This window comes from Syngnathus floridae, chromosome 11 (assembly GCF_059516105.1).
Source record: "Syngnathus floridae isolate MCC-2025c chromosome 11, RoL_Sflo_1.0, whole genome shotgun sequence".
Classification (NCBI taxonomy): Eukaryota; Metazoa; Chordata; class Actinopteri; order Syngnathiformes; family Syngnathidae; genus Syngnathus; species Syngnathus floridae.
Window position 1 is genome coordinate 11,412,066 of NC_142423.1, and position 26,644 is coordinate 11,438,709.

Consider the following 26,644-nt stretch of genomic DNA (forward strand, 5'->3'; position numbering starts at 1 on the left):
TCCTTATGCACCCAGCAGCATGACAGATTGAATCTTTCGGCATTCACTGTGCAGATCCAAACAAAAAGTGCCTTTAATTCTTTTCCAAGCTCAGTTACGGGACATCTGGTAGAATTGGAGGGGGCGCATAGTGAGCGCTTTGCTCTGTTCTGCTCCCCTGTTGGAGGTAGGAGGGGTTACAGTGACGCGGTGGCTGCTCCAACGGTACCGGCGGCGGCTCTTTCTGTGACCAGAGCTGAGAGCTCAGCATCTCTCTTGTCAGCGCCACTTCCAGCGCCAGACAAGTAGGCGCATTTTTCCTCGCCGCACTCCCAAGAGGAAGAGACAAAATCCGGGAAATTACCGAGGTCTACTGAGCAAAGCAGAAGACTCTCATTTTCCCCCTAAACTCTGCAAAGATGAACATAGGCTGCGTCATCGCGGCGTGCACCTTATTCGCCGCAGCATCCTCGGTAAGATGAGTTAATTGCTAAATGTGTTGTGGGAGTGCTGCACTGGTGCGGTGCATGAGAGTGGCCATGGAACGAGCACTTTTATCCCGCAGTGCCACTGATGCGCCAAAAATTAAAAGCAGCCCGAGTGTCGAGCGGCTTTACTGTTGGGAAGATGTTATTTTTTTGGTGGTGAAAAAGTCTCTGGCAACTCTTCTCGTTTAGCTTGTCTTTCGGCTGAGCTGCAGAAAGGATTTTTAAATGGGCTCCTTGTTCTGTTACGGCTGATGGTGTCACCAACTTGGGCCACGCACATTTACGCACCGCCGTGCCCTTATTTAGTATTGAACTTTTAGGTTTGTCGTGGTTGTTGGATATCCGTAGGTTTATTTCTAGGGCAAAGCATCACTCGTGACAACGTTTTTATTGCCAATCAGACCAAATGCTTAGTGCGTGTCATCGACCACTTTGTTAGGTACACCTGCACATTCTTATCCATTGCGATGTCTAATGCTCCGTTTTGGACACTGCCTCAGCATTTCTTGATCTGCCTTTTACTGCATCAGTACACAATCAGCATCATTTCTAAAAATAAAACGAGAATGTGTTTATCATTTGTAGACTGTTTTTTCCCAACATTGATTGAGCCAAGGCTCTATTTTACATTACAGAAATCTCACTGCACACAACCAAATATTGTCACCAACTATTTTATTTCTATAGATACATTAAAACAATTCTTCATTTGTATAATAAGTAATATTTGATTGGCTAATTTCCCGTGGCACACCTTGCAACACATTATATTCTGCAGGCCAGTGATTGGGAATCAATTAGGAAAAAAGTTTCAGTTTAACTCCACACATGATTATCATGACAATGGTAAATAAATGCCTATCTTGATAGATCGTCTGGTTGGCATGAATGTGAAAGCTGAGAAATACCATTTCATATTAGGGTCTCTGTTGTAGGTTGTACTATCACATATGTTTGACCTTCTCTTATTAGCATCTCCCGCGAGGCATTGAGCCCCATGCTTGTCTTTTTCATCACATGGCAATGATGATGAAGGTTGTAATAGTGATAACGATCTTCAAGATCATGTACTTGCATGTTTTAGGAGGAAATGTCACCCTGGTTGGGTCAAAGTTTTAGCAGAGTAGTCTAACGATACAATGTTTTCGATAATACCAGCCTGAAAAAGATTATGAAATGACTCACTGAAACTGCAAATTAATTTGCTGATGCTTAACAGTTCGTTTTCTTTCACAGGGGAGTAAGACGGGCCTGTCCGTAAAACCTCCATGCAGGTCAGGCTTCTCCCAGAACTTCTACACGGTGATAGTTCCCAGGGTTGCGCTGCACGGCCAGAACATTCTCAAAGGTACGTTTGCTGCTGGATTTCAATTATTGACTTGTTTTTTTTCCTTTGCATCATCCTCATATAGAAATTGATTGAGTGTGGGTCTTCTTCACATGTTGAACCTATGTGCGAGACCTTTATGTTTGTTATGCTGCAGTGTTGAAGGTTGTGATTGTGTAATATGAACTCTAAAAGGTGTGGATACTGAAGCAAGCAGTTGCAACGATGGGTTCAGAATGTATTTTTCCTCTGTGCGCCCGTTGTCATTTCTTATCGATTTGTGTCCAAACCTGAAAGCGGTCGAGTATTTTACAATGTATAATGAGACATTTTCCAAGTCTTTTGGGTTTTTTGCAGGCAATGCACTTCTGTTTTCATTTGCTCCATTTCCGTTCAGAGCAGCCAGTGTTGTGCATCCATCGTGAGGTTCATTCCGGCCATGAGAAATTATGCTGCATTTTCTCCCGCATACCTCTTCTATGTATTGGTGAATCTGCTGTAATAGAAAAATCCATCGTTGCTGCAGCCAAGAGTTCTAGACTGTATAACTGAGAGATGCTTCTTTTTTTTTTTTTCTTTAAATTTACCCATGGTATGAAACTACCAAAGAAGCATCCACTATTTTTGGCTTATGTAGAAGTTTGCACGAGGGTCTTTTTGTTTGAAGTCATGTTGGTGACATAGGGGTCAAAGGATATTTTGTAGTGTTGTTGTGATGCGAGTGATGCTAAGTCCATTTTTGTCTTGTTAAAATGAAAAATGCCAAGAGGATTTTTTTTGACACATTGCAATAGCAGTTGACATGAGGATCTTTCAGCTTCCGCTGGAACAATTGAATTATGCTGTTTGTTTTGTTATTTTGGAGGGAGGGAAAGAACCACAGCGGCCTCGGGGGCTGACACTTTCTGCCTGTTTAGAAATGGGCCAACGTGTCCTTATTGCCGCAGACATTTTGAACCCAAGTCAAATACATTCGCTATTCCCGTGATGTATGGCGGCCGCTATCTGGCAACCATGCCGCCCTCCAAATCGTCCACTCGTCGGGCTCCGGCAGTGTCGGTCGTCGTGCGATGATTAATGTACACTCGCTCGATTTACCAAAGCCCTGCCTTCTGTATGCTCGTACGCTAAGCGAGAGGAATCCTTTATTTAACACGGCTTCACTGCACGTAGTATAACCTGAAACTGTCAGCTTTCAAGAAAACAAATGGATCAGCTGTGTTGGGTTTTCGGCCGCTACGGCGCTTGCGAGCAGGTTGCGGGACCGCTAGAGACCGAGGCTGTTGTGTCCCCGGAGAAAATGACAGTGAGCATTTGTGGGAAGGACCAAAGGGCTGTGGCCCAGCAGGCACACTGTGAACCAGGCTTCTGTTTCCAGTCACATCGGGGCCTCACGCTGCGGTGAAATGGGACTTGTTTTGTCATGTGTGGGCGCTGTGGATGTGAGTACATTATGTTTCCTGAGTAGGACTAATTGAGCGTTATTCTGCATTCATTCTCGGCGTATATCTTGTGTGATTAAACACAATGTGTCATGTGCTGTGTGTTTGCTTTGGTTTCACAATGGTATTGCAACTCTTCTATCTTGGGCCTTTCTGAATCCATTGCGCTGGTATGTTTAGGAGACATTTGCGACCTTTAATGAATGCTCCCACGGTAAACATCATCAAAACGTCTTCATTTTTGCAGTGGGGGACAAAGTTGGAGCATAACAACCATGAAAAATTAAGAATACAAATTTGATTGCCACTAAGGGGTCTCAGCCAACCCCTGGAAGAAAATGGAGCAGTCTTGATTTTTAGTACAAGCAAGAACAAAATGCGCATTCAACAAAATCTTGTGTCAAAAATCTTTTTTTTCCTTCCTGTAGTGTTTGAAGAGAACATGTCCCATTCTGCTATTTCCCTTGACTTGTTGTTGAAGTTCAAAAGCCATTCATACGCATTTGAGGTCCATAAAACCTTTTTGTTAAATTCACTGAAAAGAATAAAAAAAAAATCCCAGCACTTCCACTAAGTTGTTCTGAATAAATCATCTTATGCTGCGATGGAGACGTTTGACTGTGAGCTCGAACAGGACGGGAGCAGGAGGTGGCGGTACACAGGCAACCCACAAAGAAGTTGAATTGGAGTTGTGGTTCGGGCAGATTCCCGCTGTGGCGAGATAAGCCATGAAAAGAAATATTCCAATGATTTCACAGCGCTGTGTAAACCATCGCCACCCTCCAAGAGCTGGACAGACACCTTATCTTGCTCTCTCTCCTTTTCTTGCTTGCTTCCTCTCACCATTTTGCTCTGTCTATGTCTCTCTCTCTCTCTCGCACACACACAATGACTCACACACACCTTCCAGAACTTTGTCAGTGATGTTTCACCTGACAGAGCTCTGTCTGCTTCACAAGCCTTCTAATACACTTTCAACATGATGCCTTACTAAAACTTGCTTTACATTTCTAAACTAAACTCCAACTTTTCAGTTTTGGAAGTGGAACAGGGAAGGTGTTCCGTTTGGGGAGATATATTGTAGAACTTGGAGGGAAATTCTATTTTTGCCACCAATTGAAAATGATTTAAAATGAAACCATAAAACAAGAGGATGGTTAGTGACCCCGTGCCTCCTAGCTCCGGCAGTGAGTGGATGAGAATAAACGTGTGGCTATTTTGAGCGGCTACCTCACCCTCATTCATTGACTGCACCCGTCACAGGAAAAGTAATGTATGGACATTCCTGGCGTGCATATGACTTGACAATTCCTTGCAAAAATCTCCATGAGGACCTTTAGAACAGACTTAGAAGACTGTAAGAAGTGGGAAATCAGCTCTGTCCCTTTATTTGCTCTTTCTCTCTGAAGCGATGAAGTAGGTGTCCCTCCTTACTGGCCTCATCCCAGCGCTTTTGATTTATTGCCTTTTTACCGTACTATTATTAACTGCTTCCACTTTTGCAGGGTAGAAGAACAGTACAGTAGAAGATAAATTTAAGTAGGATCATGACCCCAACAGCCAAACACTTCAGTGTGGTTTTCCTATTGTTTGGTGCCGTCTCTAGAAGTTGCTTTCACAAAATGACTCGCTACGTGACCCCAATTAGACTATACAAGGAGAATCTGGCATGGAGCCATATCTGCTTTGCAACAGCCCGCCGTCCGGCTCCAAAGCGAGCAAAAGACCGTCGGTCCATAAGTATGTTTGGTCCCAACAACTCTATGCGTGTGTTTGTGTGTGCGTGCGTGAGGAAAAGAAGGTTTGGAGGGATTATGTGTCTATGCATGTGATAAGCGGGATGCTATTTTGCCTTTGACTCCTGAAGGTCTCTCTTGTCCTTCAGAGAGTATTTCATCTCTGCAGCCAAGACCAGCAGTCTGTCGTGAGGCGATAGAATACAGGTAGCGATGATGAGCTGCATCATTTCTCTTTCTCTTGTTAGCCTTGGTAGCAAGGCAGACTGTGTTCCTGGCTTTAACCAACTCTCTGCTTCATGACACGCGTGTGGAGCCAAATGCATCTAGCAAGCCACCCAAGTTATGCTAGAATATTCCTCTCTCTTTTGTAGTGGCTTTCTCTGTATGAGCGAAAACAAATTGCAATACCGTAGTTAGCTGTGATGAAAGAAAACAACACATTTCTATCCCACTTGTCCTCATGAGGGTCCATTTTCTATTCTTGACAATCTATGTATCAAATTTGTGCAAAGTTGAGAGCCAGGTCTCTTTAGGTTAGCGCTATATAAGCAAGGCTGTATAGAAATAGAATTAATTCCCCTTCTGTGAACTGCTGCAACAACATCAAACATGACATTTGTGTGGCGCTTTTGTGCACGGGGCTGTCCATCAACCAAGGTCTTTCTGTGTGGAGAAAACCTTGTGAATCTCAAACTGGTTCCTCCAGTGGGCGCCTGCTGAATTCTTTAGAATTACAAAGTTTTACCTCATGCACTTGTTTGTGTATCATTTTGACCTTTAGCTCTTCAAGATATTCACACAGCGGCTGGCTTTCACTTGCGCTCAAAAAAAAAAACATGCCGGGGGTCTGATATAAGATTCAATAAATATACTTGACAAAAGACTAAAAAGATGACAACTTAAAAGGGTTAATAATGCCACCTGCATGCTGTTGCACTTTTCCCACCAAAAGAGATGCGAGCCAATCCTCTGAATCGTGACCTTCAAATGGAGGTAAATGGAGCCTCCAGCCTGCATCTGCAAAAAGATTGTGAGGGAAATCATGAAGCAATTATATGAAAAAGGCAAGGACTAGCTAGCTCTGATGCTGCCAAAACTGGAGTCACTGGCAAGGGAATGAGGACTGTGTTGAAGAGGAAATTAAAGGCGTAATCGTTCATTAAATGGGATAAATGTGAGTTTCTTTCATGTTTCTTGGAAACAAATTATATAGCTTGTTTTGATCACACAGTGGCACAAACGACTAAGTCATATCATTTCACGTGAATACTTTCTGCATTTCTTACCGTAGCTCTTTTTTTTTTTTTTTTGCTATTGATCAAGCTAGCCCTCAATCAATTTGTATTTGCGCTCTGCATCTCTGCGCATGCGAAGGATCGGTAGCCTTGATTAAGATTTTATTGGCTTTTTTTTTTTTTTGTTGAGGCATAAAAACAAATCACGTTCCCACGCAGAGACCTCTGTGTCACCTTTTTTGGCTTTAAAAATAACCTGTAATCTTCCAGTTCATTACCAAAGGTTTTCACCGCCGCCGTGGACAATAGGATTTACACACAACTAAACATAAATCGGCTTTTCTGGATAAAGTGGTGTTTTGTCATCTTAAATTATTCACTGGCATACAATCCTTTCTGTATGACCTGTTTTTGCGACGCTTACTCGTGGATTATCGGATTGGTAATTATTAGCCTATTAGTTTACTCAACCTTATAAAGAAAAGCGAAAACAAGACCCCAAATTCTCAATACCTGCATTGACTTAAAAATAAGGGCTTCTCCTATTCAGAATAGCAATGTAAACCACAAATTGTTTACTTTACCAGCAATAATGTGTCAATAATTTAACGTCACCCCAGACAGCTTGTCAACAAAGCACATTCATAGCTGTCGATTTGTATTTATGACGGTCTAGGCGAAAGGCAGCCAGGCCGACACAAAATAAAACGTTTACTGCTTAGTGAAGATGAAGTGACATAAAAAAAAAAAGAGCGAGAGAGAGAGCTTATGCATTCAGTATTCGGTGAACAACATTTTTTAGTAGCTTGTATCAGACCCGACGTAGTGGTGGAAAGTCTCAGGTACATCGTTTTGGTATGATCACTTGTGCTCAGACACCTCATTCGTCTTCACAGGAGAAAAGTTTGGGATATTCAAAGACGAAAAATAATAAAAATAAAATCAATGCAATGAATTTTGGGGATTTGTTTGTGTTTAATGTCAGCACATTATCCTAAATGGAGAACTTAAAGGATTATAGACCGGCAGAATGATCCAGCCGTCAATCTTGAAGCTAATTAGTGAGCAATGCAGAAGAATGTATCAGAGAACGACACATGAGGGCACACAAGCACTAGATTTTGAACAAGCATCCATTTTTAATTCAAGTAATAAGCCAGTAAACATTGCGAATACTGTATATGTCACTATAAGATCATATTTGAATCGATTATTCTAACGATTCTCCCATTGAATAATATTTTCATATCCAAACACATTCCTTTGACATGTTCTCGTATGATCTACTGAAGGTGGTACATTCCAAGTTGTTATCTCTGAACGTCAAGATTGTTTTTATCCCTTGTGATGTTTTTTTTTCTTCCCCTTCATTCCAAAAATCTTATAATGGAACCATAACGCAGTGCAGATTGAACTTGCTCTTGCTGCTGTAAGCATCATCTCATACCTTTATAACCGATTTCCTCAAAGTAGACACTTTGGAAAAATAAAGTGTCTTGATTTGTATTAGACACAGGATTTCTTTTAGCGCTTCATAGAATGAACATGGGGAAATATTTTTTGAGCAGAAGGCCCTTGCACAAGTTAGATGCAGTAATCCAGTAAACGATACTCCGGGAGATGTAACAAGGAAGAATACCATGAAAAAAGTCACTACTCCGACTTTAGAAAAGAAAAAGATAGCGATAAGTGCAACATAATTATCATGTCAAAAATGTCCCAGTGTCCTTTGGGTGTAAAAAAAAAAAATAGAGTGGGTTTTGTTTTTCTATTGTGAGGAAGCCTGGAAATTACAAAAGAGACAACCTACATTTTTGATTGAAATACAAATCAATAGAGTCCTCGTTTTTGCTGCCAATACGCGCTGCCGGAACACAACGGTAGCATCGATCTTGACTTCAGAGGAATCAGTTTTTCCCTCCTGTCTTGTTTTGTCGCTAGGCGCGCCTCTCTTCCACTCTCATTCTCCGACTCTTGTCTATCGTCTTTGTAGCCTGCAAGCTTTTCAGATAAGAATAATAGCTCTGCGAACTCCTGGAGAAGAGAAACGTGGAGGAGGGGATGGTGCCCCCGTGACAGTGTTTACGTTCCGCACCACAGCAGTAAGACAGAAGAGAACGTCTTACTAACTATGGCCTCCAGGAAAAAGATGCCATCTGATTGCCATAAACTGCAATTTAGCCTGGGTAGACAAACGCTCAATGTGAAGGATTGGCATGGCAACTACTGCAAAGTAAAGCGTGGAAGGAACATCTGCACTGAAAAAATAACTTTTCCTTCTTTGTACATACAATAAGTTGGAAGTGTCCAACACAACCCAAATGTACTGTACTTTCATGTCCCGTATTTTCCGGACTATAAGGCGCACCTAAAAACCTAAAATTTTCTCAAAAGCCGACAGTGCGCCTTATAGTCTGGTGCGCCTTATATGTGGACAAAACTCCTAAATTTAAACTGGCCCGTAGCATTGTGTCATGAAATCAATCATAAGTGGCCCGCTGAAGACTATGAATCATGAATCAAAAAGACTATGGATCATTATTTTGTGATTATAAAGTAATTTGTTGCGTCTGAAGTTGAAATAGAGAAGCTAAAATGGAGAATGATTTGATTTGGATTAAAAATCTGACATGATGCATTAATGGTGCGCCTTATAGTCCGGTGCGCCTTATATAAGGACAAAGTTTTAAAATGGGCCATTCATTGAAGGTGCTCCTTATAGTCCGGTGCGCCTTATAGTCTGGAAAATACGGTAATAATTTGACACATTGTCTTCACAGACGAGACAAGATCTTAAAATTGCTCCCTGTTAGAACATTTCTCTTTTAAATTGAGTCATGACAGTGAGAGATTTACAACCCGGTTAAATTGATCATTAAATTCATAGCTGTGTGAAGCACTTTAGCATCAAGGCTCATGCTCAAAATGACAAGTCGCAATTGGCACATACAGTTAGTGAAATATGCCTTCCGCGAGCGCTATGGAATACTTGGGTGTTTGTTAAAAGGATTGAGAGCTGGTTGCATTTTCAATGCATCAATTTGCGTCTGAGCTCCCACGTGTAGCATTTTGATTTGCAAGCCACAGGTTAGCAGCTTAACAGGCGCTCGTCTTTTCAAATGGAGCCATCTGAATTCCAACCAGAGGATAAAGCTTTGAACAGCCCTCTAAAGGTACCATTAGAGAATAGAGAGTAAATGTCCTGCTTGAATGCGTACTGCTTCCTCCAACGGGTCGGGCCGCCCACCATCCATGCGGATCTGCTGGGCTTCCTGATTCCATCTGGTGATTTACCGAGGTGCTTTTTTTTCTTTGACTCCATCAAACCATCCAATTATTATGCATCACTGTGACTTTGGTAATGGTCTCACTCTGTTAGTCCTGAGGCCCGGGTCACGTTGAGACTCTGTCAAGCTCATTAGTGCGGTGTGACCTGGTGCTGCAAGACCATTGCCGTCCGACAGCATGTTCAACAAAGTAGGGTTGGTATAATACATGAACATCTCTGGGTTTCTCTGATAGCATAGCGAGTGACATTTGTTCTTTGTGCTAATGGTTTGCGCTTTCTATGGTAACGTAAATTGTGCTTAGGCTTGCAGAAGACTGAGTCGACTGAGAATTCTGTTCAACAATCACAGCGACGTTAGACGAGAATGATTGTGGCATGTCCTTGATGGCCACGACATGCAAGAGGGTGTACCCAGCATGACGCTGATGACATCAGTCCACAGATAGTGAAGTTTCTTGATGTTCACGGGGAGACTAAATGAAAGGATGTGTCTTGTGTCAGCGTTGTTATATTTTAATGCTACAGCATAATTTAAAGCGTCGTAACCTTTAATGATCCAAAGCGAAAGCTGCTTCAAGGGAGTTGCTGTAATTGTTTGTTTTGGGGTCATATGTCACCCACACTGCCCCGCCCCCCTTATCCACCCTTCTCCAGTGGATTTTTTTTTTTTTTTTTAATCAATCAAGAGGCACCTCAGTGTGCTGCCAGTTGCTGATCACTGGCCTAGTGACATCACGATGGGTTTTGCATCATTAGCTGACAAGCAAACCATGACAACATCGACGGAAAAAACTTTCTCGTTATATATTAAGACTTTGTCATGTTCAGCAAGGTCCTGATATCAAATATAAATACACGTCGCAGCTAAATCAAGGCTCTGTGTGATAACTTAATTAGTGTTTAGCCTTTGCTTGCTTCCGAATTGGGTGACAATACAAAATAACCACACAAATTGTCCTGTGAATACACTTGGTGTTTAATGCACACTTGATTTTGCTTTGAAAATGTTCTTTGAATCACGACCACCAGCCACCCCCTCCCCCAGAGTCGTTATTATGCAGAAGCTTCTGAATGTTTGAACGGCAACCAACTACAAGCAGGCAGAATGCGCTGGCAAATTTGAATAAAAATCATGTAAAATGCATTTTAAAAGGTGTGATTGATTTTGGGGCGCCAGTCTTCATTTAAACACCATCTCACGCGCGCGTACACACACACCGACGCACACACGGTTTATGAACCGTTGTCATTCAAATTGTTAGGAGAGAAGTTAGCTGCTGACTTAATGAACTCTTTTCCTCTTTTACCTTCTCGCTGTCTTCATCTGCTGACTTTTAGCTCCAATTTGCAGTCTGGCTGTGTCTGTGTTGCTTCTTTACAGCTTTGGCGTATGCAGCCCCAAGCTCTTTCTGAACTTATCTCCACACTCTCGAGATTGGATATCTCATTCTAAGGAGAAGTGGAGCAATCAGGGGATGAGATGTTGACAAGTGTCTATCGGTTTCAGTGTTTTTGCAAAATATTTAAAACTTGGTGGATATCATTATGAGGATGCTTTTTCCTTCTCTGGGTTTTCCTCCTCAGGTTTCAATATGTATATTTTTTTTTACCTCAAACATAAGTCAGAACCCTTGCAGGCTGCATTCTAAATACCGTCAAGGCTGGAGGCAAAGCAACATGAATTTTAATGAATTATTAAAGAGGATTATTTATTTACTTCATCTGCAGCCTGAGCCACCTAACTGCCAAAGCATTTTTTTGAACCTGTGGCAAATTTGTATGCATAATTTATTCTCGTGGCTGAAGATTTTCTTTATGCTGTCTTCTTTAGTCATTTCTCAGTACTACACCATTGGGAATCATCCCGCTGGACTTTTGCTGTAACACTAATGGACTTTGATTGTACATTGCATTCCATCCAAGAAGCGATTGCTTTGGAAACGACAATTAGCTGCGTTTGTTTTGTGGCGACTGTGCGGTGCACCTGAATGTGATTTGGCTTTGCTTAAAATGACGACATTGTGGTCTATCAAGTGGTATTGTTCTGGTCCTGGTGTGTGACTGGATGCCAAGTGTGTCTGTGTGTGTGTGTGCGTCAGACGATGTTGGCTGTTAGTGAAAGAGATGAATAAGCGAATGGAGAATAGGAGACCTGCCAGCTTGCGAGACTCTGACGCACTGCAGATGAACCGAGCCTCCATCCGTTCACATGGCACTCTTGATGGTGCAATGACGCTTTCACCTCTGAGTGTGTGTGTGTGTTAGCTGTTGTGCACAGTATAATTCCAAAGCATTGAGTAAATGGATATTATAAAGTCTTATACATGACTAGATTATCTAAACTTCATGAGACTACAACACTGAATTCTTTATGAAGTTTTAATAAGAGACCCAAATGATAAACATCATTATTTATAAACAGTGCCTCAGTTCATTAATGGCACATAACGCATAAAGCGTCAATAGAAAGGTGACAGACATGCTGATGAAGAGTCATGCAAGGTTAACAATTAAACATTTCACACTTCGATTTCAACATTTCACACCTCTATTTGTCACGAGGACTAAGTGGCACGGCTTGTATCTCATTCACTAGCTTGGCAAATGTGTTTATAAATATATATGTATATTTTTTTTTAGCAATGCCGGTTCACGCGTGTGAAATTTTATTTACGGAATTAAAATACATTGAGAAAAATTCTAATTAAACATGTCTATTTAAGCGTTTATTTGACATACCCTGGCAATGTTTTAGGCTTTTAACACTGTGTGCCTAAATCAACCATTCTCAACTGGTGAGTTTATGGAACTGTTTTGGGCTGTCAAGGCAGGCAGTAAAAATTTGAAGGTGCTCCTCAGGTTTCAAATTTACAGACATACAAAATTTCATTGGTATAGATGTTGAGGGTAAGAATGCATGATGTGGTTCCAGTTGTCTTGGAATATTATGTTTTCAAAAGTTATCTGAACACAGAATATTTTCGTAATTGGTTTTAATTTCTATAAAAGTGGGTGGTGACAGCTTCAACAAGTGGGCCACCCCATGTGATGAGTTGAGAACCAATGTGCAAAACTATAATTGGATGGATTTATTTGGGGGGGAGGGCCTTTGAGGCACTTATTTGTACACTCGCACATTTTAAATAGAGGATGGGGAAAAAAGTGTGGCTCGGCTAATATTGGCGGGGGGATCGTTTTATTTGAATATTAATTTATTCTCAAACAGTATGGCATAAGACTGAAATGAACATGCAAATATATGCAGCATAAACATGCTTCCAGCAAATACTGCTCTGCCTGTCAATATCTTGATCTTGAAGCCATATTTTGAATACAAGATTAGAAATCTTTTTTTTAAATTCAATCCTATGCACCCTTTGAGGGCAAAACATGAGGAATTTCCAAACTAATTATTGTAGGAAAGTTAAGACAAAGACTATAAAGTTAAAAGCAAACAACAATAAATAGGATTATCTAAATAACATTTATAATCCTGAGGAAGCAACCTGTCCCAATTACTACAAATATATGTCAACATAGAGAATTTTCCTGTTCATGCCCCACACCATGCAAGATGGGTCACATAATAGAAGTTGATTGAAAATTTCCTTTGGCTTTTGTGCGGCTTCCAGCTGGTCTTACACCTCTGCCCTCTGACATTCTCCGACCAATCAAGCCAATGGGATGCATGTCTCATCCTTTTCGTGTGTGCTCTCTATGGCTATAGAATGAAGTTGTTTGATGTGTGAGCCCGGCGACTGTGCTGAGCACAGTGCTTTGGTCCTACGCTGGCCTCCCAGAGGCGTGTGTGGGGGGTATGTGTGTGTTGTTGCGAGGGTGGTGGTGGGGGGGTTCACCTCCATGCTGCTTGGCCGTGGATTTTGCTTTGAAGTGCAACTGGAAGGTTAACTGCTGACAACGCTGCATAATGGCTTCCTCGGGTTGTTATGTTGCGGAAAAGTGTTGTCGAACACTTTATTGAAAATGCTGCTTAATCACATCAAGCTGAGCTGAGCTGAACGATGCAGTTCTCTGCTTATATAGTCGACATCGTCATCAGAAGCGAAGCGTTTCTTTTGCTGACACTCGTGCGATGCTCTGATGTTGTGATATGTGAGAAATTAATAGATGGGTCTCCGCAGTCATGTGATTTACATGAGCTAAGGATTTACGCTGGTGTAGTATTAAGAGTTACCAGTAAGAGGCAGCATGGTGCTTCAGGGCATACGGAAAAAACAGAACAAGAAAGACGCCGGAATTAAAAAGACCTTTCACATCGATCTTATTTGCTAACGACCTCATGGTGGCATTTCCTTTTCGAAATCTTTTGTGGTGAACGACGAGGAGGATAAATGCAAACACTAAAGTGTCAGCATGAGATTTAAAGACATCAGATAATGAGGCCTTGCTGACTTTAGTCAGAAGGGAGAACCCAAGCTCACAACTGGTGTCGTAGCTCGAAATCCCAACACTTTAGCTCATGTATTAAGTAACCAAGCATGGCATGCCCCTTATATCAATTTAGTCTCGGGATGTCATTTTTCTTCGCTCCGTACTTTTTGACATTCACAGCCCTCATTATTCTTCCTTCTCGCCTGCGCCATGGCCTCGCGTTTTTTTTTCCTTCTTTATTTGAACCTTTCTGTAAAGCCGCCGACTGTTTTGTTTTAGTGAATCAAGGCCACAGCAGTGGGGTCTGACAGGCTCCTCCATCATGCTTGGCCAAGTGATTGATCTTGGGATGGGCTTGTGGAAATTAAGAATCAACAAAACAAAGATGTGTGCAAAACGTCTTACGCTTGCCAACTTTTTTTTTCCAAGTTGATGTCAGGCAAGACGTGTCTAAGTGGTGGAAGTGCGATGAATTCAATTTGTATTTTGTGTACGGGTTGACTGATGTGAAACTATTTCCAGGTTGCTCCTCCACTATGGACGTGAGCGCCCGCTGTAGAAGCTTTTTAATTTACACTTCTTTAGATTAAGCACCATCATCCAATTAGCATAGATGCCGTAGTCCTTTGCAGAAGCTCGTTTTCAGACATCTGGCTTAATCATTTACGCCGGCCACTGCCAATGTCCATATCAGGCAGAGTGTGCTCCTTAGTGCCTCTGCAATTGTATAAATCAATATGGTGCTGAATAAATCACAAAGAGATGAAGGACAGAATTCATTATTAACATTGTGTCAATGCAGCAGCTCTCCCTGAATACAGAAACGCTATTTGAGTTTTTTCGATGGCGTAGCTCGCACGTTGGTCTTTTTTTGGATAGGCCCATATTTGGAATGGGAAACAAATTCCACCAAAGGATGCTTCAGCTTACACAAAGAACGCCACTGATATCAGATGATATTGGTAAATCCAAATAAACTAAAAAGTTCAGGTTACAATGAGCCATCGAAAATCGAATGTGATTCAGGAGGTTGTTGGATCTGCAATTATTTTGGGATTTGATTACATTCCTCCCGCCAGAAGCCGTTTTAATTAACAATTTCCTTGGGAGAAATATTTTTGCTATAATGAAATGATACTAATGTGTCTAGTCACATTTAGACTTGTAAGATGAAAAACAAGTCAAGCAAGTAGACCAAAGACAATCCATGGGAATTTCTGTTTTGGTTTACTGCTTACACCAGTCACTCACATCCACTCTTGTGTGGCTTTTTGATTTGCAAGAAATGTTCCCAGGCAAAACTGTGAACATTTCAACTTCAACTGATGTTGTGTTTTAGACTGCAGGTGAGTAACCCACAATTCCAGTTCAAGTCAAATGTACAAATAATAGGCAAATGTCTCATGTGAAGTCTGAGTGAGTTCACATGAGTAGGCATGAGAACAGTCAGAAAATAGTGGGTGATAAAGTCTGAGGAGAAAAATAAGGTAATTATGGAGGAAAACGTTTCTTCATATCGCTTTTCTTCTTGTCCTTTTTTTCCTTATTTTCACGACTCTCGTACCTCAGTGCTGTTTTCCATTGTTCATTGATTGATACCCTTTTAACTTTTGCCACAAGTGCTTTTTGAATTGCACTGCATGTGTATTCCATTAATATACTAAATTATCACGCAGACCTCTATTCAGTTAGGTTTTATACTGATTAACAATAATATTGGCAGGCTAAATCCAATAATGCGGTCAGTTCTTTTCTTTCATTTTTCTTTTCTCCACACCAAATTAGCTGAATCACGCTTAGTCCATAATTTTGTTTTATGCTGTTTTACTTTTCAAAAATGCAACTATTACATACATACACAATTATTTAAATGTTTTAAGAAAACAGAGATCCCATAGCTCAAAAGCTTTGATGAGATAGAGAAAAAAATCAGGCAGGTTTAGGGTTCCGCACCCAAATATGAGCTAAAAACAGCTGTTGGACCGAACTCAAGAAAAAATGTCACCCAGTGTAAACATTGCTTTCTCAAATGTCACCAAATGTCACAATTAGACCATTCCGAGCATGGTTTCATTTCTGTTCAGACGAGTTTGGTTTTGTGATTAAACCATTTGTCCTTCTAGCTAGGTCCTATCCATTCAGGAAACACGACATCCCAGCAGCTCTGAGAATGGAATGCCAATTTCTTTCAGGGTGAATGGAACACTAAATCATTACCCATTAATTGAATTTGAGTTGTACTATTTTTCCCGGTTATTTGCTGGAGCAACGGAATCGCCTCTCATCAACTCGCCAAGAGTGAGAGTTAGAGAGACAGAAAGGATGAGTAAGTAAGGTAATGAAATTCCAGCGTGGTTTGTCCATCTCCGAGCTCCGCACATTAACGGATGTGCAGAGTCCGCCTGTCACTCGGGAATTGGAGTGCACACACAACAATAGCCTTTTCCCTGATGAGGAGCACAGTGCAAGTGGGCTTCAATTTGCTTCTCCTTTCCCACACAGGCTGGCATTCAGCAGAGCGTTCCGTATTCAGAGAAAGCATCTAAGGCAAAATAAAGCTCGTGCCCTCTGTGGCACCGAGGCTTCTTGTGGCCAAAAAGCTTCGAGCAGCGATGGGACTCTCAGGTTGCATGACCTGACAGAGACTGATTTAAATCGACGGTTTTCGGAGTTGGGACTTGCTTGGCGAGAACGTTTGAAATTAGAGGATTTTTTTTTGTATGTGTATGCAAACGGATCAGTAGTTGCATTTTATTTTTATTTGGAAATCCAATCACTGAATCCAAAAATATTCAAAAATCGTGTGATATATTTTAAGAAGAACCTCTGAATGTTGATGATTGAATGTGGTTAGATTAATTCAAATCTATTAATGGTGTCCCGGCTGAAGCTCACCATAGACGGATATTTCAGATGTTGATTGCAAATGAAAGTTGGGGTTTGAACAAGTTGCGGGACTCAGCCATTTTGAAAAAAATGCAACTGTGTGTTTGTGCTGATACGATGCTGCTGATATGAATTCATTTCGAACGAAAAGGGAGCTGAATGCAACAGAAACGATTTTCAAACAAACCTTTCTTCAATCAAATGAGGCATCTTCGTTTTCTTTGATGTAAATAGTATTTTCTTGGCCGCCATTAGTCCTTTCTTGTTGCTTATTCCCCTTTTTGCTTCATTCTCACAGATCATAATAGCTGATCACAAAGCGTCTGGAATATTCTTTAGTGCAATAATCGAATGCAGCGTCTTCCTCTGTTACTTTCAATAAGAAAGCTTCCTCTTTTATGTAGATTAGCGGCATTCTCCGTGCTTGTCACCCTCGCACGTTTTCACAAGTGTATGTCTGCCTGTCATTGTACATACAATGTCCACCCTATCACGAGATGGATTTTCAATAGAAAAGGATCCCTTCTCCGCCCTAATCCGATTTGCAGCCTATTTGTATGGCTTATAAAAGCCTTTAGTCTGCCGCTTGGGTTGCTCGTGTTTTTTTTTTTTTTTGTCACCCCCCTTTTTTCACATCATAGATCTTGGAGACAGACACGACGTGAGAGAAAGTAGAGACGAAGGATTGGGACAAAACCGAAGCAGCCGCACGGACAAAGCAAGAGACAGATGGGAAAATATGAAATCATAATTCTGTCATTTCCTCTTTGAATGTGCGGTGCTTGGGCGCACATAGGTCAAGCAGAAATTAATATGTTATTTGTGATAGCAAATCCATGTCAGCTGGTGATAGGTGATTAGAAATTCAAATACGTAAAAGATGAACATTTCCATGTGGACAGTTTTAAAAGCCCAGGCTGACACGGTTACCATTTGATCATCGTTCATTCATTAAGAGTGACATTTTGCCCTGAATTAGATGGATAAAGTTTATATGTGACTGATTAAATCAGAAGAGTGGGATCAGAGCCAGAATCGTATGAAATCAGATCTTCCAAGTGATTCGTCTTTTTGCACCTGTATTGCATTTCCACAGCCTTTTTTTTTTTTTTTTCAAGGGCCCCCTGATGGATAGTGACGCAGTAATTTGGCAGAATGGCACGAAAAGAATAGAGGGGGAAAAAAGGACTGCTGTGGAATCAGCGGGGATGGGGCGCGAGATAATGTTTCATTAGCTTGGGCATTCGTCACTTGGCCCAACATTACTCTCAGCTGTAAGCCTTCTGTCTTCTCGTGTCAGGTAGAGCGAGCTGCTTCGGCAAAAGGGACACCGAGGTTAGCGCAAAACGTAGGCAGAGGGGCGAAACGTTAAATGGAGATGGAACTGAATCTGCACCCTTTCACTCATTCCAAAATGTCTTTTTGGGATATTTATTTATTTATTTATCTATTTATTTATTAGGTTGTTCATTGGTCCACCCGCCCGTTCATTTATGTATTTATTTATTTATGGCTGTCTATTTGGCAAGTCTTTTTGAAAACAAAATAACATCCAACCGCACAATAGGATCAAATGCAATGTGTGAACAGTTGCCTTCCATTTCTTGTTCCGTTTATGACTTCAATCGAGCTCTGATGTGTTCTTAAAGCAGGCAACTAACAAAATGCCGTCTCTATTTTGTAGCAAGATGATGTCGGAGACTGGTCACAGTTTAAACTCGCAGCCACCTTGTGGGGGATGCTCGAGACGAGGAGTATCAAGTTCGTGCAAGGGATGAATAGAAGATTTGATAAAAGCAACAAGTGTGACCCCACTTTGAATGAGGCTACGTTTGTGTTCCATACTTATGGGAGGAGGTGTGGCAAGATGCCCCAGAAGGTCAATAGAGAGAATTGGCGAGTAGCGAAGCTGTGGGATGAGGCAAGCAACAAACAAAGCCTGGCATTTTGTCGCCGCCCCCTCCCCTTTGGGAGCCTTGGATGAATGTCGCTCTCCAGGAGCACAACTCAAAGGCACTGTGCTTCACTATTCAGTTATCTGGATAACAAGATGAATGATTCAAAGAAAAAAGAACAAAGTGGATGCCGACACGTTAATATTTACAAACACGATATTAATCAGAATGCACATAGAACAGGGGGGGGGGGGTAACCAACATCTTGAGACTATATCCTGAGAAATACTTTTTTTTTATTCCTTTCATACATTATTTTTATATATATATTGTATTTGCACATCTCATTTCAACTTGCAGTCAAATCTCATCTTCATCCATTTTCTTTAACACTTGTCTGCATTTAGGTCACGGGTGAGCTTGAGTCTATTCCAGCTACTGTGGGTAATTAATTATTTTCATTTAACCTACCATGCATGTTTTGGCAAAGAAGCCATAAGGCCTGGAGTAAGTGATGGAAAAATAGAGAGAACATGTAAAGTCCATAGAGGAAGTCGACGTGCTGGGATTTTCTGTCTGCTGGTAGCAAGTGATCCACAGTTCCGCCTACATCCCCCACCTGCTTCCAGACGCCTGTTAGCACTAGTGGTGAACAAGCACTTTAGCCTGCCTAAGAACAGGTGATCCTTCACAGATGGAAGATGCCGTACCCAAGAGAGTTCACGCTCCATCGTTTGCATCTTTGCCTCATAAATCTTTTATAAAGGATGTCAGTTTTGCTTACACAGAGGGGATGAAAATGCCCCACAGGACCAGGATGGAGCACAGGTACAAAAGGCTTTATTGGGTTGCGTGTCTGCATTCTTGCGGCCGAGAGAATAACGTTTCCCAGCGTTTTAATTTGGGACGGCGTTGTCGCTTGGACTGGAATGTCCCCTATTGTCTGGAAAGGATTGTGGAACATGGCGTAAGCATTCAGGTGCAAATGAGTGAGGGTAGTTGGAGAACGTCCTCACAAAGATGTTGCACTTGGCATGTTTACACGCACATTTGTGTCCAAACGTTGATGTATTGTGAGTCGAGAGAATCCACCATGAGTGTCCCGTGCCCCTTTTATTGTCACTTTTGCGCTCGTCTTAGCAGACTGTTAACTCTTTCGCGGCTGCAATTTTTAATGCCGCCCACTTTCATCTTTTTTTGTTTTCATCTCAAGTGTAACAAGTTGGATTTATTTTGCTGTCCACAAGCGGAGTATAACCCTGTTCAGCTCATTGTGAGATTTTTTTGGCTTTGGTTTCTCTCAAGTCCCACAACATGGTGAATAAAAATGGTTAGGAGTTCTGCTGCTAGCTACTTTGGGTAAATGTCAATGCACATTTATGCTTGAAGAAAGCCATTGGGCATTGCTGATAAGTTCCGCCACCCTGAAGTCATTGTTGCCATGTAATTGTATTTGCACAGCTTACCTGTTTGCTGGGGGAGTGATTCTGGCTTTGTAAATCAAATTATGTATTTTATTCCGCCTCTAATGAGCGATTTAACGATATAAGTGCGCTGGGCTAATGCCAACCGACGGCCATAAGGAAACAAGGTCCCGCTCAGGCTCCCTCGCCAGCCAAATGGATGCCGTTATTGCTCGTGTTCTGCATGAGCGGAGATGATGAACAGGAAAATAGTCACTGTGTCTTCTGTTTGTTTCTTCACTTTTCAGCTCGCTGACTCCTTCAGCCTCATGCTCTTTTTCATTCTTTTTCTTGCCATCGAATATCATTTCAGTGGGGTTTCTACGGTGAAAATCATGTTGGACTTGGTCAAAAAGGAAAAGTACAAATATTTTAATATATGTATTTAATTCTGAAGTTACGATTTTTATGTATTTATAAATTATATTTCGCATTAATACCACTGGAGGACAATAATTAGCCATTAAACTTGTATCTTTACAGAATATTTTTATATTCCGATGACAGGTTTTGCGTGTCATCATTGGTTAAAAAAAAAAAAAATTTGTCTCGTGTGTCTGAAGACGACAGGAAGTGGCCTCGCTACATCTTTTACCTCCTGTTGATTTGAAAGGCACGTAAATGACAATCGATTGGCCAGCCGCAGAGTTGTGTGGCCCGCTAACTGCTAGTCTGGCAGAGAGGCTATTATTAGTATTGCTCAGCATGTCGTGCACGGATCAGGTAAGTGGCTGTCTCTGACAAATGCTGTTTGCCAGCTCACTCCATTATCTAGCGGGAGCAGTACGACCGCCGCGACTCTCTGCTAATATGCAAGGAAATGCTTATCAGATCATATTAAGAGGAGGCCCTTCTGGGGACCATGGGATGTAATCGTTTCTGACAAGCCCCAGCCCCAGAGCCGTGAACCCTCCAGAGAGGAAATGGAGGCTCCTCTTCACTGAGGATAAAGGCCGAGTAGGGCAAACACATTCTGTGGGGTTGGCGTCAATTTGGGCCATGCCATTAGCTGTCTTCAATATATATGTCTAAAGCCTAGGATTAGTCAAGCTGTCACAAAAGCCTGTTTTTCTCCAAATTTCTTTCGACTTTATTGTTTGGGAAAACTAAACAAAACAACAATCTGTTCGATGGGACTGAATACCCATGAAAGCTTTTGCCTCAGGGAGAGATGGGCTTGCTAATTGCTACTTTTTTTCGCCAGCTATTGTACACTTAAATTGATAGTATGTGTGCCAAAAAAGGGATTGAAAGCAATTGCTGACTTTGACAGAAATGGCGGAATGGGTACGTGTTTTGGAAGATTGCACATAAATGTTGTTCCAGGTGATGTTGTAGCTGTTGCCCATTTAGACTCGAATGGAAACAGCAGGGGCTCACAATGTAAGAGAGAGAGAGAAGGGGGAAAAAACATCAGCGCGAGACAGAACAAGAGATGCAGTGGTTGAACACAACATCTCCAAAATGAGGCAGAAATCAGAAGAAAGTCAACTGAGGACGCCTGAAAATATTTGGCTTTCAGATAACCAAATGAGTCAGCTACTGAAGGATATTCATTTGTTGAACCGCGAACACCCACCAACTGGTCGCTAGCCAATCACAGGTACAGTATTTTCCGCACTATAAGGCGCACCGGATTATAAGGCACACCTTCAATGAATGGCCCATTTTAAAATTTTGTCCATATACAAGGTGCACCGGATTATAAGGCGCACCTTCACTGAATGGCCCATTTTAAAACTTTGTCCATATATGAGATATGTAGATTTGGACTTTGAACACGCCTGCTGTAGTGGCTCAATATTGGTCCATATATAAGGCACACCTGATTATAAGACGCACTGTCGGCTTTTGAGAAAATTTGAGGTCTTTAGGTGCGCCTTATAGTGCGGAAAATACGGTACTCAATCGGCCTACCATGCATGTTTTTGGAATTTGAGACCAAACCGGGAGTGAACCCACACAGGCACGGGGAGAACATGCAAACTCCACACCATGCTGCCTACTGTATGTTAAACAGGTTTTATTTTTGTATTAATCCTTTAAGATTATTCCGTCAAACATTACAAAATGTACTGGCAAAACAAAAACAAAATTGAGAATGAAACCTCGAGCAGCTTTTCTTACCTAAATTAGTAAATGTGTTCCGTCAAAATGCTCATCATGTTCATTTTCAAAGTCACAGTTTTTGGGAGAACTTGTCAAAGGTTTCACTTGATGTGTTAATTGATCATAGTTGACAAGTCAAAAGAGTCTCAGCGTAGAGATCTGAAACCAATTTAATAGCTGTCATGCCCCCACTAAATTCAAAGCGTTAATTACACCTTATAAAAAGCCTGTCATGTTTCATAATCCCATAAGCGGCAACAATTCAAACTCAATCAGCCACTTAGATCTAGCATCAAATTAGCACACCGTCGATCTGTAATTGAATGGTCGCGCCGGCAGGGACGAGGTTGTCAATTTCAACGTGTTTATTATTCCCATCTAGATCTCATATCTGACCTTGAAGCTTGTGAGCCTCATTCTTCCTCCTTGCCGCTTGTTGTGAAGGAGGAAGTTGCGATCCAGCCACAGGACGCGAGCCTTTGAGATGCAGATCACGTCAGCCCGCCGTCGGCCGGCGGGCAGCTCGGAAGTCGACTAGTGCTCACACATCTGACCTGCTTGGTTTTCTTTGCTCCGCTTCGTTCTCCCCGCCGACACAAAGCCATTCATTTCCCATGTGCCTCTTTGTCATTAATGGACACATCCAGCCCTTCAACAGGGACAGAAGGAAAACATATTCTCTCCCAAGACCAATATAGATGTATTTATAAGAGCAACGAATCTATTAAAACCAAAAGTATGCAGTTAAAAATAAAAATGCTATGACATTTAAAATGTGTAGGGGGAAATGATTCAATTGGAGAGGCTGCCTACGTCTAGGTACATTTTAAATAAATAAAAGCACTTTTCAATACAGACTTTATAGTACAAAGCATGTCTTTAAGAAAAACATACGTAAGAATAAAACATACATGAGAATAGAAAGAATATACTGGAGTTGCAATGACATTTAAAGTGTAGGGAGAATTAATTTAATAAGAAAGAGATTATACGTTCGTGCATTTACCGACCTGGAGATAGAGATTTTCCTTCCGCTGCATTCTGAAAGCATGCTCAGAGACTGTAAGGAATGGACTGGGAAGGTCAGTAAATGTGAAGTGCACGCAAGCAGAAAAATGAAAAGAGAATCAGATGGAGCACTAAGACTCATCACCTGCTATAGCCTGCTCGGAGCCTCCCCGTTGAAGCTAAGAATGGATTATAAAAATGCCATGCTGATGGCTACAATGGGAGGTTTTGCGTCGGGTTGGGAAATTCACTGATTACGTCAGACATTGATGGCAATATTTGAAAAAGTTTTAGCATATGCTCTGACATATCCAAACAAATAACTCCCTGAGACAAAATGCCAAACGATAATAAGACAGAAGAATTGACAAGCTTGCGCTGATATCAATGTGCATCCATCAATAATAAACTGAACTTGCAATGGAAATTACATTTACGCTGGAGTAGCCGAAGAGAATTGCCAATGTCAAAGAACAAATTTGGCCGAATTCTGTAATCTTATTCTTTCCGAACTTTATCAGGTCTAACGACAGCCTTAAACTTTACAATATTATGAGGGGAATTTTATGTTATGCTTCTTTTTATAATCTGAGTCATACAAGAAGACCCTTAAAGTAAACACTTGTATTTTCTTTTACGAAGCAAAGTGGTGCTGGATGTGATCCGGCGACGCAGCCAAGTGCTCAAGCAACTGTACTACAATAAAGCTTAGAGAGACAACATTCGAGTTTGGATTAGTGCTGCCAAAGACCTTGGACTAAGCCAAACGAGAAACTGTCATGGCTGGCTCGCCTATGCAAAGTTGCATAGCGGGAAAAAGAAGGAAGTAAACGTCATTGAAGTGACTGCAAGTGGCGTTCTCTTGACACTGAGCTCAAATTTAGTGATACTTTTTGGTCACTCGTTGGTTACATGATGATTCCTGATTCGGGAGTACCTAGGAAAATTCTGATATAGCTTACGGTCAAGTGCGTACAATACTGTTGAGAAATTGGGGCTGTGCACAAAAGAGGCTCATGCCTTAGGGTCTTGGCTGTTGGATGCATTGCTCAAGGATAGACCAGCAGTGCTCAAGAAGCAACTTGTTTTCCCAAACTGCATGTCCCAGTTTGATCCTTCTTGGTTTGTGGCAGAGCTTTTTTTTCTCTCGCTCTCTTAATGAGTTTGTCTGTGGCTTCTCTTGAATGAAGTTCATTGTTTGAAATAACGTGGCAAATACTCAATGTATTCATGTCCCACACATCCTGTTGTATAATAATTGAAAAGATTTTCAGCTTCAAAAGTCAGATCGGATTCTACAATTCAGTTCTGAATGTCAAACCAAAAAGTGGTACACAGTAAGTCATTGTGATGTCATGCCTTACTCGGCTCCATTTGAATCCTAAATTCTTTGTAAATTTGCTGGTGTGGGTTTTGCCATTTTAGTTGTGTCTGTGATGCTCTGCGTTTGTCATTTTTCAAAATAGCTCATACTATTTGGGTTCGAGCTCAGTTCCCTTCGACTCAGCACTTCCTTTTTTCGCCGTAGCATGTACAGCTTTTTTTTATTCTCTCATGTATGAAATGAATATCCTGTGCTGCATGGATGGATACCTGACCATGTTTCTCATGGCCTGGTCACCGCACTAAATGAAATATTGGGATAAAACCTCTCCTGAACCCCTCATCAATGAAGGATCTTATTTTATTTTTTTTGGACAATGTCAAAGTCGTCCAAACGTATTTATTGTTTGTCGTGAACCCGTTGTCGATTCGGACTACACACCTGCTCGTCTCGGGTGTCGTTTTTTTTGTTTTGTTTTTTACAGCAGGCTGGCTTTTATGCTCCAAACAACATATTGACCGCGGTTTGAAGTCAGAAGCGATATGTGACTTGATTTCTCATGATGGATTACCTAAGGGCTGGTTTGTGGAAATGTAAGTGTTCAGAAGGGAACTGCAAACACAGGCAACCGAGCAGATCATTGGCGCCATCGGCCAAAAAGCTCAGCGCTCAATTTAAATGTGAGAACCTTAATGTGAAGTCGAAAGGTTTTGCGTGTTAGTCAGCCTCGTTTCCAGGTTTCACTGCCCTTCTCTCCTTTGCTCCTTTCAATGAGTGCTCTGGAGGGCCACGTTTAGCTCTGCTGACATGAACAATGGTACCATTGCCTCAGTCTCGCTAGAAGGAGCCGCCTGACAATTCACACTGATTGTTCCCAAATTGCCCGGCCGGGAGAATCACCTCTTCTGTTTGAAGCCTTAAAGTGCCTCAGTTTCCACTGGGGCAAGCTTCTCCAATTTTCACAGATTTTTTCATTTTTCAACCCACCCCTCCCTTTTGTTTTTAAGGCAGAGAGATTGGAAATGCGCCGGTAGAATATTGGTTGTGCCGCTCAAGGAAAATAGAACGGCAGAGAGGTGCAGTGCAGAGTCTTTCTTCTGAGGCGGAATTGATCACACTCCTCTGCAATCTGCTGAGAGAAAACAAATTTTGTTATCGTGATGTGTTTATGTTGCGACCAAAATATGGTTTGGAATGCCCCTGCAGCTCCACTCCATATGTTCAGCACATTTGTGCCATTCGCAACGTAGATCTCGGGCTCTTGTATCATAGTTATCGTAATAGCGTAGTGATTTTCTTCTGCACTCAATCATGCCACCCATTGGCCGAATGGACCACTAAAAAGTTCATCTTCAGCTCCAGAACAACTCCAGGACTCCTTAGGCATGGCTTCCAACACTTACATTTTCATTTCAAAATAATATCTTAGCATACCTTGTTAAAATCCAAACAATTTGGACGGTATTTTGATTTGCTGGTATGAGAGGACGATCACCACGACAACCGCCACTTGGCAACCAACCAAACACTAATAGTCAGCATGTAAATTAATTGCCTTGGCTTATTTTTGGTAGAAAAATCCAATAACTCAGAAGCCAAAACATTATCAACTCCACTTAAATCAATGTTGGTCATGTGCATCGTTGTGCATATCCTGCTACTCCCATTTTCTCTGCAGCAGCACATTGTTGTGTGACAGCGATTATCCCGCCACCCACGCACGTGCATGTATCTTGTTTGACCTTTGGCCTGCCTTTGAACCCATTATCTCTGACAAGAAAGAGCTATGGCTGACCTTCTTGGATGGGCTTATCACCTGCCTCACTATAGCTGTCACCTTGCCTCCAACTTGTCCATCCCGGCTACTCGCATTGAACTCTGCCCTATGAACGGAACCGAGATCTATTTGAAGCATGCCGCTGTGCTAATTCCACCTTCTCGCTTTGGGGGAGAAAAAACGAAATTTTTGTCAAGGACTCCGTAAATCAACTCATTTAGGCCTGCATTAAAAAATGACTAATATCTTTATTCTGTCAATATCCTATGTGTAGGTGTAAGTCATTTGGCT

At 41.6% G+C, this 26,644-nt stretch overlaps 1 protein-coding gene across 4 annotated transcripts in view; it reads left to right on the plus strand.

Annotated features, from left to right (window-relative positions):
- Nucleotides 1–223: 223 nt before the first annotated feature.
- Nucleotides 224–26,644, plus strand: part of cdh4 (cadherin 4, type 1, R-cadherin (retinal)) — a 95,955-nt gene continuing 69,534 nt past the window's right edge. For all 4 annotated transcript variants that reach the window (XM_088390144.1, XM_088390145.1, XM_088390146.1 and 1 more), the window contains exons 1-2: nt 224–452; nt 1,704–1,815. In XM_088390144.1, coding sequence (XP_088246270.1) covers nt 399–452; nt 1,704–1,815 — 166 coding nt within the window. In that variant the 5' untranslated portion in view covers nt 224–398. The remainder of the gene's footprint in view (nt 453–1,703; nt 1,816–26,644) is intronic.